The following is a 14,411-nucleotide window of genomic DNA, read 5'->3' on the forward strand; positions in this document are numbered from 1 at the left end:
CAATCACATACCCAATTCAGGAATTTAAGTTGAGATAATTTTGCCAGATTAAAAGGATAGTTCACCCAAAAATGAACACAAAAAAATAATTATAAATTAAATCATTAAAGAATTATTATAAATTATTATAAAGAAAGAATTATGTTGTATTAAATCTTCCTAGGATAAGATTTTATATTGATGGGCAATAAAATTGTTTACATTTTTCAAGGACATGTCTGGTTGATGCCTGCTCTATCTAATTAAAAAAAAAAAAATTGTAAATAAACGCAGCAGTTCATAACAGACACATGCGGTATCTTATCTCCTTGGTGCTTCAGCTTTGTTTTCTGCAAATATTTTGGATGTTCAACACTTATAGACACAAACAGAGTGACCCAATTCCTTCCACAAGCTTTTCCACTGTGTGTGTGTGCACTGTGTACCCCCGAAAGTAGCAGTGGCCACCCCATGTATAAAACTCTAGTTCCGCCACTGCGGTCATGAGACCTTAATCAGGAATTATTTTTGAGGTGTCATGACGAAAATTTTAGGTAATGGACACAAAAAGAAAGATGTGAACCTGAGGGGACAAATTGACATTACAGGCCATTGACAGTCTGTGACTGTGATAGAAGAATCGACTTCTCTGTCTCCCCTCAGTGGTCAGACTGTGTCCATTTCAGAAGATCAGACTCACAGAAAAATATGAGAGAGTGATGGAGATTTTATATGCTCTTATATTCATGTTTTCTAATGTATGCAATCTAATGGAAATATGTTTTTTTCCAAACCATTTTGGTCAAAACCAGTCTAGTTGAGCTGCTCAATTCACATTATTTGTTTACAGTAGGCTATACAATACTTAAAATCACCCTGTAGGCTACTTCAATATAGATGACATTTTTGTTATTATTTATAAAATTATAATTATATAATTAGCCTATGCTTCTATTTATTGATGAATTACCTACACTCGCCCATGAGAACTGCTAAAATCTACAATGAGACGTGTGTGTGTGTAATGCAAAACGAGTGACACAAAAAGTTAAATAACTAGGCTAATGTTTTGAAACTCGATGGAAAGAACTCCTCTACATCCCGTCCACATTCACGCGCAAATGAGCTGTTCAGCAGGATGGGTTACACATAGCCTAATGCGGATAACTTAATTAGTAAACTCGTAAAATTAGAGAGAGAGAGACGTTTTAACGTATTTCTGCATGGTAATGCTCTGTTATTACTTAGCAAGCAGACTCGGGGTGAGATGGGGACTTGAGTGTGCGCGTGAGAGCAGCAGTAACACCCATTAACGGATCCGGTGTTCTGACACGAAGACTGAGGAACTTTAGCAGTTGTGAAGGAGCTATGAGCTGGAGTCAGTTTGATGCTGGAATCAAATCATCCAGCAATACGGATAAAGGAATAAAAGTAGCCTAAATGTGCAAATGCATCGCAGCACAACTTGCATGTCCAAGCTGAAAATGAGCAGGGCAGCGCAAAATCAATGGGCTTAAAACGGGTAAGTCGACTGTTCATTTTGTATTTTTTTCGAGTTTGTATTTGTTTGCAATAAGTCTGTTCATATCTGCGGCTCTTGTATGTTTGTTTCTGTGTGCGTTATCGCAAAAGCAGGTAAATCAAGCACAGCTTATCCAAAGCTTGTGCGGTGCTCTTCTGACTTCCAAAACGCTATGTTTGGAAATCGCTTGGTTTTAATACAAAACATTTATTTAATATCTACTGCGTTTCATTAGTATTACACTCCTCTGTTTCTCTGTAGATGATTTTATAACACGGAATAGAGGAGTTTGCGATTTCAGGCAAATCAAGATGGCAAACTATAAAGTTACATAACTGAGAATTCATATTAGCCTAATTGAAAAGCTATATTTTAATAAAAACATAGCTTCATTTTACCAGCACATTGATAAATGCATTTCATATCATCTGTGGCAAAACAATATGATTAGATCATTTTTAAAGCTGCAAACTAAAACCAGGATGACTAAAACACTGAGTTTTAATGGCCACTATAATATTTTAATATGATTGTATTATAATGCTTTCCAAAGTAGTATTTGTACATTTAAGTAACTAGTTAGGGTTGTCATGAAACTTTGACATCATATATTTATATTCATATAGGCTATGTATTCATAAATATCACTGTTAGCCTATATTATAAATGACTAAGTTAAAAGTGTTAGAAAAAGAAAACTTAATTAGATGGTTGTGGACAACTGCAATTCATTGCAATGTGTGTTTGATAAAGAAAAGAGTGAGGTGATATGCAAGCCACTGACCTATTATTGAAGTGACACAATTAACATGTTCATTTTGGTGGAATGGATATTTCTTTGGATATTAAATGACATTTAGGTTTTAATGGTACATTTATCATTTGGGTGAGTTGGTGACACAATAGATTACCGTCTAACTCATGAGTTAAAGTATATTTGGTACAATGGCTATTAACACAGTCTTTTAAGCATAAAAAACACAATAAATAATGTCTGTTTGAAGTATGTCTGAAAATAATTAACCTGTGACTGACATGCATAAATGTTATCTCTATAGATATGTGTATTAAAGTCTTGAAAGATAATAAGAAGGCTATACTTACTTTTTCTTGTCACTTAAAACTTCTTGACAGTCACTTGGTTTTCTGTCCAACTTAAATTCATGCATAAATGTGTTTTTAATACTGAGGATCTGGCAGTTTTGTCTGTATTACTGAGAGAAATGACCCCTTAATTAGAAATGAAACAGACCCCAAACCTGTCGCAGTTATCCAGCCGAGATTTATTTAAATGACTCAATTTGTAGTGTCTGAATTGACACTTTAATTATGATGTGCACATCTTTTTTTCTTCATTTCTTTTCCAAGCTATGGAGTTATATATCCTGGTCCTGTCTCTAGCAACACTTTGGTCATAGGTTCCATTCCCAGGGAATTAACTGATAAAAAACAACAACAACAACATCTAAGTTTGTTTGTATAAAAGCACCTCGCAAATGCCTAATTCCAAAAAATCTTAAAGTTAATACAATAAAATAGAATTAATTTTAATTCTTAATATTAATAAAAAATAATAATTTTGGTTTGAAACAGCGCACAGTTAATCTGTGTGTTTTGTTGAATGAGAGGACTTGCGGTTTTATCATAAACTTGGTTACCTAGCAGCGTAACCCATCACCGGAGACAGAAAAACTGACAGAAAAACAATCCACTTATTGTCTTCCCATTCGTTTTACAGCACAGCGGTATGAATAACGTCGCCATCTATTAAGAACAAGCACAAATACCTCATATTGATTCATGAGTGCCTTAATCAGTCTCTACCTCAATGTGCCGTAGCAGAAATCTCCCCATCAGCACTATTGAATTTCATCTTCCGCGGGAGACACACTGCACAGCACCGCAACACTCATCATCTGCACCATCACTCATACAGGCTCCTGTACGCCGTTACTTTTCCTCTCTCACCGCCTCATATACCTCAGCTGTCTGTGCTGGAGAGTTTGTGTGGCTGTGCTTTAATATGTCTATACCTTGATGAAGTAGTTCACAAAAAGGAAATCAATGTTACAGGCATCTTAGAATGGATCTGTGCCGATTGCTAATTGTGATGACAGTCTCCAAGTCAGGGGCAGATTAACGCAAAGGCTGCAGTCTAGGGCCCTACGTGATCGGGGGCCTCTGTTCAGCGGTTTTTATTATGAATATTACAAATATTTTATTATGAATCTATTTCTACAGTACTAGTAGCCTAATTACAGTAGTTACTGGGTGGAGGTTTTAAAATAACAGGCAATTGACGAGCGCACAGCGCACATGACGGATTTTATGGATAGTTCTCATGTCGTGTCTAAAACGCCTTTCTCCTTATTTTCAAAGTGCTCGAGCTTGCAAGCTTACGCTCCCACTCTCTCCATGACGAAGAGAACGTTTCAGCAAAGGATAAATGGATTTACAGCACCGAAAAAGCGGAACGCTCGTTTTCTAAACTGACGCTTGTCAAGAACAGGTATAGGCCTAATCAGACTATGCCCAATGCCACTAGAGTGCTGTCAGTCACTGCCTTATTCGATGCCCATTGTTGCCTGTAAATTCTACTAGATTCTACTATGTAAAAGTACTGGCATGGTACTTTTTACCATGCAAACTTGAATCTGAATTTGTCAATTACTGATTTGCTGAGTTTTTCAAACAGGAGAGACCACAGACCAGATCTCGCATTGTGTCAATATTCTGATTACATTCGTTTGACTGATCAAGCTATAAACTAGTATGATGACGAGTAACAAAATGCTTTCTCTGTGTCCAGATTTGACTGTAAATGATGCTAAAACTGACACTTCAAATTAACAAAAAATCTCAAGTTTGACAAAAAGTAGTCTCTAATAATGTATAAATATAATGTATATTCAAATGCAAAACCTAATACAATTAAATTATTATGTCTGAAAGCAATGTACAAAGCCATGTGTGTGTGTATATATATAGGGCTATACAGTTATCTAGTGGTTACTTTTTGGCATTACAGATGATAAATGGTTCATAATTTAGAGTTAAATATTAGTTGGCTACCGTAAAATCCTCTTATATAGCCAGTACTTATTTCTGTTTTGCTCTATTAAAAACCAGAGATTGAATCGCCTCACTCAAATAGCCATTAGCCTATTAGTGATATTTATTTAGTAATATTTAAGATGATTATTTATTAGTGATACATCAAACAAGTCATGCCCATGTGTTTGTATTGGGTATGCGTGTGCAAACATCACACCCTGCAAAAACACATTTCGCGGGAGAGGGCACAATACACTTCCTAATATATTATATTCCACTATATTATTCGCATAAGTCTCCTAACACAGGTTCATTCATTCAATAGCATTTGTGCGGCGAAAGTGAAAGTGATGTATAGTTGAGTGTGACGAAAAAAGAGTCACAGAAGACGCATTTGAAACGCGTGATAATACCAGGTGTAACAGTAATGCTTCTTGGCCGACCACTTGTGATCGGATCACCGAAAACGCATCTTTCCAGGTGGAAACAGACTCTCTCTCACTCACTCGATTTCCGGGATATTGTATAGAATTTGGGGGGTGGGGGCATCCAAGCCAAGGTCTTTAACCATCGTTCACACAGACCAGCTTCAAAACCAACTTCTTACTTCAATACAGACCCACAGGACTAAAGGAATAGACTGGAAAGGGAAAGAAAGAAAGAAAGAAAGAAAGAACTAGCAGACATACAGCTCTGCCCACACTGTCTCAGTCTGAACACCCTCTTACACTCTTTGCCTTTAGGGAATTTCATCTCAATGTTTTATGTTTTCACTCCTCGGGCCCTATCTTGCACCCAGCACAATTGACTTTGTACACTTCATTCCTATTTCTCCCGGGGGCGGTTCAGCGAAAAGAGGAGGCGTGTTCCGGCGCAAACGTTCCCTGGTGCTATTTTGCAGTTTCAGAAAACAATTCCGCCACAGACCAGGAAAAACCTAGTCTAAAGTCAGTGGCGCGTTTTCAGTGGAGCGTTATTCAGATGGTATTTTAAGGGCGCATGCTTGGCCGTAATGTAGCGTGTGCACAGACGCAGCAGTTCCCATTTTTGCAAACCATACATAATTACAAGGAAAAATATTCCACACGAGGGAAATCATTGTGGTGTCCATAAAGTTGTGAAAAAAAAAAAAATCTAGCTTACACATTTACCCAAATTATTATACGCCTGTTTAACCGAAGCTAATTTGAGTGGGTTTCTCCCATCCCCATACAATGTCACTTCTCTGTCTTTTACGGCCCTGACGAGAATGTCGGTCTCCTCGGCTGTGAACCGCTCCTGGTGTGCGCCTGGCAAATCCGCCGTTATAATAGCAATCCGCCATGGAACAAGCACGCCTGCTTTTAAAGGAATGTGAGATGATGCTGTGATTGGTTTATTGCACGTTACGCCCAAACCACACCTATGAGTAATGTAGCTACTTCAGACCAACCCATTTTAGATTTGCAGCGGGTGCAAGAGTCATTTATCCCACCGGTATAATAGCAACAGCGCCTGAGATCCGCCCACAATGTTACTTGCGTTTGATACTTGCGTTTCAGATCGTTAAAATAGGGCCCCTCTTATGCATGTATGTGTGTGCATGTTTTCATATTATACAACACTACAATAGATATAAAAATTCAGGGTTTGTAAGATTTTTTAAATGTTTTTTAAAGTCTCTTAGTCACACTACATTAGGTTGATAGAAAAGACAGTAAAAACAGTAACATTGCAACATGTATACTATGTAAAATAACTGTTTTCTATTGTAATATATTTTAAAATGCATTTTATATTTTATTCCTGTGATGGCAAAGCTGTGATTTTCAGAAGCCATTACTCCCCTACAAACATTTGGACGTTTAATGACCGGTTGAAAAATACTAGTTCCAAAATTAAATTTGAACGGACGTCTTTGACGTGAACTGTTCTGTTACATATTTTTACCGGTTTATGCCATCCTACCGCGACTATTTTTCGATGAATATAAAGTTAAAAAGAACAGCATTTATTTGAAATAGAAATGTTTTGTTACAATATAAATGTCTTTACTGTCACAAGGAAAGAACAGTCTGTCTGGGGAGAGAGACTTGCATTAAATTCAGAAGAGCATTGAGACATAACTGTCTGATCCGCAGTTTGAGCTTTTCCTTTGAGCGCTAGCTGCCATAAAGAAGTGAATACTCCTTCAGACATTCTCTCTGTTTTTGACCTCTCTGATATAATTCACAGACCTCGCTTTAATAAAGCAGTGTCCTCAGCACTTCCAGCAGAACCAGAAAAACGCCACTTCTTTGAAGTTGTACCATTTTTATGGACTTTACAAAATAAATTACTATGTCCCATATATTATCATAATAATCTATTAATAGTTGCAAGTTACTGTAAAATAACATACAATAATGTATGCCACTGTATAAAACAATAATATTTATATTACTATATAAAATAATATGTATTATACTACAATACAATACTGTTCAAAAAGTTTGGAATCAGTCATTTTGCTTTGTTGGGTACTGCGTTCACTTGATGAAAGTCACCTCATGTTGGAAAGATCTGTCATTCATGTACATTGCTTTACTCAAACGTATTGAGTAAAAATCATTCATCATCGTTACATGTATCCCAGTGTCATCTTTGGACAAGAGAAAAGTCTGCCTCATTTGCATTTTTCAAAATGCCTTGGTGCCTACTTCAACTGGCACATTATGTGCAGTTTGAGCTCATTCACAGTATGAGCTTCATGCAGGAAATGCTGGGTCATATATTGACTCATGGATTGAGCGGTAACACATGGCATGTTTCAGTTAGACACTGATTCATTTGGATTAACAGAGGCCTCGGTGCTCAGGCAACATGTTGAGGAATAAAATTAAAGCCCAGACGTGACAGAAGCTGTATCATGTATGACGTTCAAAAGTTTCTTTAATTGCTTCTTATATCATGACTTCACTCTAAAAGAGATTTCATTTTAATTGGGATTGAAATAAAAACTTGATTTGATTTAAGTGATCTTTAAAAATCTGCCTGCTGCTTTTTGAAGTTCAATAATATTCACTATGATAGCACCACCTTTCATTATTCATTTCTGACGTCTTAATAAATATAATGAGGGAGAGACGACAGTCTGAGATTCATTTCTGCTCAGATATGCTGTTTGAATACATCATGCTTTAATTTAACAAAAGGCTGACTAGCAGTCCGATTACAGATTGAATCCTCTGGCGTGAGAAGGTCTGTTTCATAAATCTCTTATTGCAGTTGCACTAATTATACCCATGTTATGAGCGCATTGGACCTTACTCTGCCATTGTGTAGAGAACATGGCTCATTTAGGAACGTACCCATGAATAGAAAAGAAAACATCATAATTAATTCCTCTGCTTTGGGATTCAACTTGTGTTGTGACATGAATTTACTGCATCCCGAGACTCATGAGCAATTACGACTTCCAAAGCCATGGGACTGATGGAAGAACCTATATTCATTACTGTTTGAAAAAAGAAAAATGCAAATATAGAGTCAGGAGAATGTGATGTATTAGGAGACAAAGACGACAAATATATTAGTATGGATATGAAATGAGATGTTTGAAAACCTCTATGCATTCATTACATATTTTTGAGTATTTTTGCCCTTGAGACAGTCAACGTGCTGAAGCTACTTATTCTTAATCCAGAGTTCATGGAATGATGGATTGGAGAGGCTAAATTCTGCACCTGTGCAAAAGTGTACTCATTTTCACTCAAAATCTTCAGTAGGGCAGAGAAAACTTAAGAGAGACTTAATTCCATATTAATTGCAATTAAATTAAAATGTATTATAGTTTAAATGTATTTTAAATGTATTTAGCTGAAAGTGTTTTTTAAGTAAGACTTAAGAACATACAGTGAGGAAAATAAGTATTTGAACACCATGCTATTTTGCAAGTTCTCCCACTTGGAAATCATGCAGGGGTCTGAAATTGTCATCGTAGGTGCATGTCCACTGTGAGAGACATAATCTAAAAAAAAAATCCAGAAATCACAATATATGATTTTTTAACTATTTATTTGTATGATACAGCTGCAAATAAGTATTTGAACACCTGTCTATCAGATAGAATTCTGACCCTCAAAGACCTGTTAGTCTGCCTTTAAAATGTCCACCTCCACTCCATTTATTATCCTAAATTAGATGCACCTGTTTGAGGTCGTTAGCTGCATAAAGACACCTGTCCACCCCATACAATCAGTAAGAATCCAACTACTAACATGGCCAAGACCAAAGAGCTGTCCAAAGACACTAGAGACAAAATTGTACACCTCCACAAGGCTGGAAAGGGCTACGGGAAATTGCCAAGCAGCTTGGTGAAAAAAGGTCCACTGTTGGAGCAATCATTAGAAAATGGAAGAAGCTAAACATGACTGTCAATCTCCCTCGGACTAGGGCTCCATGCAAGATCTCACCACGTGGGGTCTCAATGATCCTAAGAAAGGTGAGAAATCAGCCCAGAACTACACGGGAGGAGCTGGTCAATGACCTGAAAAGAGCTGGGACCACCGTTTCCAAGGTTACTGTTGGTAATACACTAAGAAGTCATGGTTTGAAATCATGCATGGCACAGAAGGTTCCCCTGCTTAAACCAGCACATGTCAAGGCCCGTCTTAAGTTTGCCAATGACCATTTGGATGATCCAGAGGAGTCATGGGAGAAAGTCATGTGGTCAGATGAGACCAAAATAGAACTTTTTGGTCATAATTCCACTAAACGTGTTTGGAGGAAGAAGAATGATGAGTACTATCCCAAGAACACCTAATGAGCTCGACAGGAGTCGCTCTCTTTTTATACAGATTACAGAAGCTGAGAATATTTGTTTTTTATATAAATGACTTCATTTAAAAGATGCGATCTCAAGCTTTATGCCCGTGGGTCTGTTTGCCTGTTTGACTGAATTTTCGCGGAGTTATAGATCATTTTCGAACACGTTTCAAATGGGAGTTTACTGACAGAGAGAAGGCAGAAATCGCATCATGTTAATTTTTCTTTATTTGTCAAAAAGCAAAACACTTTATTTTTATTGTGAGTATACAGAAAAAAAATAGAAACTGAACAGGATTGATTGATGTATTACACGAAAATGAAAGATCAAAATTAACAGAGCATTTAGTGTTTATTTTCATTGCTAAAAAAAAAAAAACGAGCAAAACGCGCGGGCGCGTTTGTGGTCCCCAGAGGGTTAAAGTAAAACTTTTAATTTGACAGTCAAAGTTTTATGTCAAAGACATAATTCTTAAGTGTGTTAAGAAACTGTCATGAAAGTGTACTCTTATATATTTACAGGTGTAAACTTAAAGATTTAAAATACACTACAAGTGCACATATACAATCCAGGGTGCTAATGTGGCTGTCATTATTGTGACTGAATAAAGATTCATTTTATTCTGATCCTCACAAAGCTTTTATATGGCTTCAGAAGACATGGAATATACCTCAAGCACACAGTTCTTTTGTGTCCATTTTTGAAGCTTGAAAGGACTAGTTCATATTAATAGTAATTACACAGGGAAAAATAACAACCGGATCTATTCCTTTAAGACACAACACAATGGAAGTTGTGCACAGTCCCCTTGTGTTATGTCTAGCTCTGATTATGTTGTGTCTCATTATGTTGTTGTTTTTGTGGCTTAAAGGGTCTGCAGGGTGATTTTAAACATTAAAGGGACTTTAAACATCTGAAAAAATAATACAGTGATAAACAGGAAAGTGATGATCAATGATGCAAACAGAATTCAATTCTGCTGTAAAGACAATAGTATTGTTATTTATCTGAAGTCAGTTCGGTGTTGATTCAGTTCAGAAGAAAATAGTGCATTATTCACTGTAAGTGAGTTAAATGTTGATTCAGTTCAGTTCAATAACAGTGTAATAACAGTGCAAAATTCGCCAATTATGAAACAAATTCGAATCAGCTATAATTTAGCACTGAAATAGTGTTGTCATCATCCAGCTCAATTTAGTTCAAGTTTTGTTCTCATCTAATAGTGTCAGTGCAGTTCCCAACCAAGCAAGCCAATGGCGACAGTCGCAAGAACTCGAACTCCATCAGGGGACAGAAATGTTTCTAACTCAGACATTCAGGGAAAAATAACTCAAAGAGTTATCAAAGCTTGGCTGGCAGTAGAAACACATTTATTTATTTATTTGAAATCTGTGCTACATGACAAGAAAAAAATGAAAAAAACACCCATAATGCATTTTTCTTCCTTTCTGTCACTCCGACTGTCCATGGGCGGGAATATAAAAATGCAGATGTCCAATATGTAGTTTAAAAAAAAAGCCCCATAGCTGTCAAAAAGACACATTTTGCGTCATCTGGTTGATATTTGCTGACAACTAATTGGGTTACCTGGGTGCAGGTAACATGAAGATAAAGTGCACATTATTCATTCACATATACTAGCAATATTGCAACAATACAAAACTGTTTGTAAGTCAGCAAACTTAATTATGTGCAGTGTAAGGGACTTTTTCCAGTGTGTTTTGGATATATCTTGACCAAAGAATCTTTTTGTGTTGTGCCCGTTGTGCTTGCACCCTGGAGCAGGATCTATAGCGTCTTCATTATTAATATCTGCCTCTTTTATCTCTCAAAGCTCCACCATGATGACCACCGTGACCTGGTAGACTGTGTATTTGTGGAGTGTACGACCTGCACAGCCACGTGGCAGAGATGTACCAAGAGGTGGCTTTCCTAGCAGGCAGCACTGATCATCAGTTTACCTCCTTCCACTTTAAAACTTTGGAGAACCCCCATGAAATCAGCAGCAAAAAGGGTGTGTTCTACAAACGCGTGCAAATTCAGCGCAAGCCCGGCGTACAGGAGGACGAGGTTCACCGGAATCGAGGGGCTGGAGCAGACGAGGGTGTTTTAGCTGACCGTACCGCCATCATCAATGTGGGCGGCATCCGCTATCGCATACCATGGGCCACTCTTGAGGAGTTCCCACTGACGCGCCTCGGGAAGTTACGTAGCTGCAGCAATGCCGAGGAAATCCTCGACCTATGTGATGACTATGACGCGCACTGCAATGAGTTCTTCTTCGACCGAAGCCCCAGCGCCTTCCGCTCCATCGTTACGTTCCTGGCGGCCGGGAAACTCCGTCTTCTGCGGGAGATGTGCGCGCTGTCCTTTCAGGAGGAGCTGTTGTATTGGGGTGTGGAGGAGGCCAGCCTGGAGTGGTGTTGCTTGAGAAAACTGCGTCTTCGGCAGGAGGAGCAGCGGCAGAGACTCCGGCAGGAGGAGGAGGAGGTCGAGCTGACCTCACCCCAGTCGTATGAGGAGGCGCCGGGTGTCGGGGTCCCAGAGGAGGGTCGTATGGCGGGGTGCATGCACAGCCTCAGAGACATGGTGGAGAACCCTCACTCTGGGATTCCTGGGAAGATCTTTGCCTGCCTCTCGGTGGTGTTTGTGGCCATCACGGCTGTTACACTGTGTGTCAGCACCATGCCTGACATGAGGGAGGAGGAGGAGAGGGTGAGTGTACACTTACATGATGCAGACTAGGGCTTGTGTGACTCTAGTCACACTGGAAAAAATAACAGTACTTCAGTATTTTTGTCTAGTTTTCCAGTTATCTAAACATCCTTAAAATTATTTTCAGGGAATACATATTGAATTTTTTAAGGGTGGCTTAACGGGATACTCCAAAAATTCTTTCATCATTTGCTTACCCTCATGTCGTCCCAGATGTGACATTATAACTCCAGAAGAACACAAACAAAGATTTTTAGAAAAATAATCTGTGAGTCCATATAATGCAAGTGAATAGATCCCTCAAAGTTGAGGCTTCAAAAAACACACAAAGTGAACATGACTAATCCATACGTCCCCAGTTTGTGAATCAGTGTCTTCTGAAGCTAAATGACAAACGTGTATATATATACGTTTGCTTGTCATGAATGTCAGCATGTTGTGAAGCATTACTCTTCTCAAAATGCTGATGACAGCGTTTGACAGTTGACTGGAAGTGTTTGTTTTTTTTAAGCATCAAATTGGGAGGTCCCATACACTTGCATTATATGGACTCACAGAGATGGATTATTTTTTAAAAAAATCTTCATCAGAAAAAAGTCATTTACATCTGGGACAGCATGAGGGTGAGTAATGAAAGAGTTTTCATTTCTGGGAGGACTATACCTTTAAAATGTCTAAATTGGGGTCAGTATTAATGCATTTTTTTTTCTTTAATGGCATATCTGGTTGTAAGGATTTATTTTACTGTGAAACAAGACTTAAAAAAAAAAAAGGATTGTGAAAAAGATTGTTCTGCTGTGTAATTACCTATTGTAAATATCTTACCAGGCAGCATCAGCGGTCTGACAGTAAGTTTTTTTGTGTGTGTGTTGTGTGTGTCTAAGGAATGAAATCTTGCATATCTCCAAAGGTGTGGGTTGCATTGACATAGATGGTGCAAAACAGATATGTCCCACTCACTTATAGTTTCTGTCAACCTCAGAGTCACACATGGTTAGTTTCAGGAGTCTTCCAAGAAGTTTGAATGAGTTTTGACTGGTTTTGGACTGTGAACAGTCTAAACGGAAGTTAGGACGCCATTGCTTGGAAAATGAACAACCAGTACATTCTTTAAAATTTCTCATTTTGTGTTCTATGCAAGAAGGAAAATCAAAAGGACTTGGAATGGCATGATGCCTGAATGTCCATTAATGGGTGAACTATCCTTTTAAACGTTAAACTGAAGAGAATTATACTGGAAATCAAATTTTGATGCAGACTTCAGTGAACTTAAGTGAACTTTTCACTTAAGAGTTTATGTTAACCAAAACTGCAGCAAGCTTTTTTAATAAAGTGCAAATAATGATATTTGAGTTAGAGTATAGCCACTTAAAACACCTCTGGGCATAAAACCGACTTTCAGTTTGGCCTTTGACAAAAACTGAGTTCTACTTCATCTCTGCATCTCTCTGCAATTGATGATGTGAATCATTTTCTCTGTAAACAATTCAGATACATGAGATGTTTGTGTAAGGTGTGTGTGTGTGTGTGTGTGTGTGTGTGTGAGAGAGAGAGAGAGAGAGAGAGAGAGAGAGAGAGAGAGTAGCTGGACTACTGTAGAAGGATTTTTTTTTGGACAGAAACAGGCATGACAGCCTGGGGGGACAGCATCTCAAGTCCAGGGCCCGATCTCATGAATACCAAATTAGCCATATTCCACAGAACTATTGTAAAAGCCTGGCAGCTGTTCCTCTATCACTAACACACATGTGCTTACTCACATACACGCCAACACTCATTCACACAACTTTGTTTCATTGTATTCCTGAGGACATCTCAGTGACTTCTATTGTTTAAAGCTAATTATAATTACTATTGACCAAACCAACCCCTGAAACACGAACATTTCAGACTTTTAAACAACAGTGTTTTCTTTTTTTATGAATCAGTTTAGCAATTGAAGACATCTCCAATGAGAGTTTTTGTCACTTTCAGGGACTATCCGAGCCGCTAAAAGAAAACTGAAATTGTAGACTGCTAAACAAAAGTATTTCTTTATTTAGAAAAGATTTAATAATTAAGAATGTCCCAGAATAGGGAGGTTTTGTCAGATTTCGTAAGCTCCGTTTCTGGGACAAAATCCGGTTTGTATAGTTTGTCCTCGAACTATACAGTGAGGAAAATAAGTATTTGAACACCCTGCTATTTTGCAAGTTCTCCCACTTAGAAATCATGGAGGGGTCTGAAATTGTCATCGTAGGTGCATGTCCACTGTGAGAGACATAATCAAAAAAAACAAATCCAGAAATCACAATGTATGATTTTTTAACTATTTATTTGTATGATACAGCTGCAAATAAGTATTTGAACACCTGA

At 37.9% G+C, this 14,411-nt stretch overlaps 1 protein-coding gene across 1 annotated transcript in view; it reads left to right on the forward strand.

The window, feature by feature from the left end:
* Positions 1 to 1,248: 1,248 nt before the first annotated feature.
* The window catches only part of kcng2 (potassium voltage-gated channel, subfamily G, member 2), a 40,082-nt gene continuing 26,919 nt past the window's right edge, over positions 1,249 to 14,411 (forward strand). The window contains exons 1-2 of the mRNA XM_084131066.1: positions 1,249 to 1,501; positions 11,176 to 12,056. Of these exons, the coding sequence (XP_083987192.1) occupies positions 11,253 to 12,056 (804 nt within the window). The 5' untranslated portion in view covers positions 1,249 to 1,501; positions 11,176 to 11,252. The remainder of the gene's footprint in view (positions 1,502 to 11,175; positions 12,057 to 14,411) is intronic.

Source organism: Abramis brama, assembly GCF_963993115.1.
Source record: "Abramis brama genome assembly, chromosome: 12".
NCBI classification, from domain to species: domain Eukaryota; kingdom Metazoa; phylum Chordata; class Actinopteri; order Cypriniformes; family Leuciscidae; genus Abramis; species Abramis brama.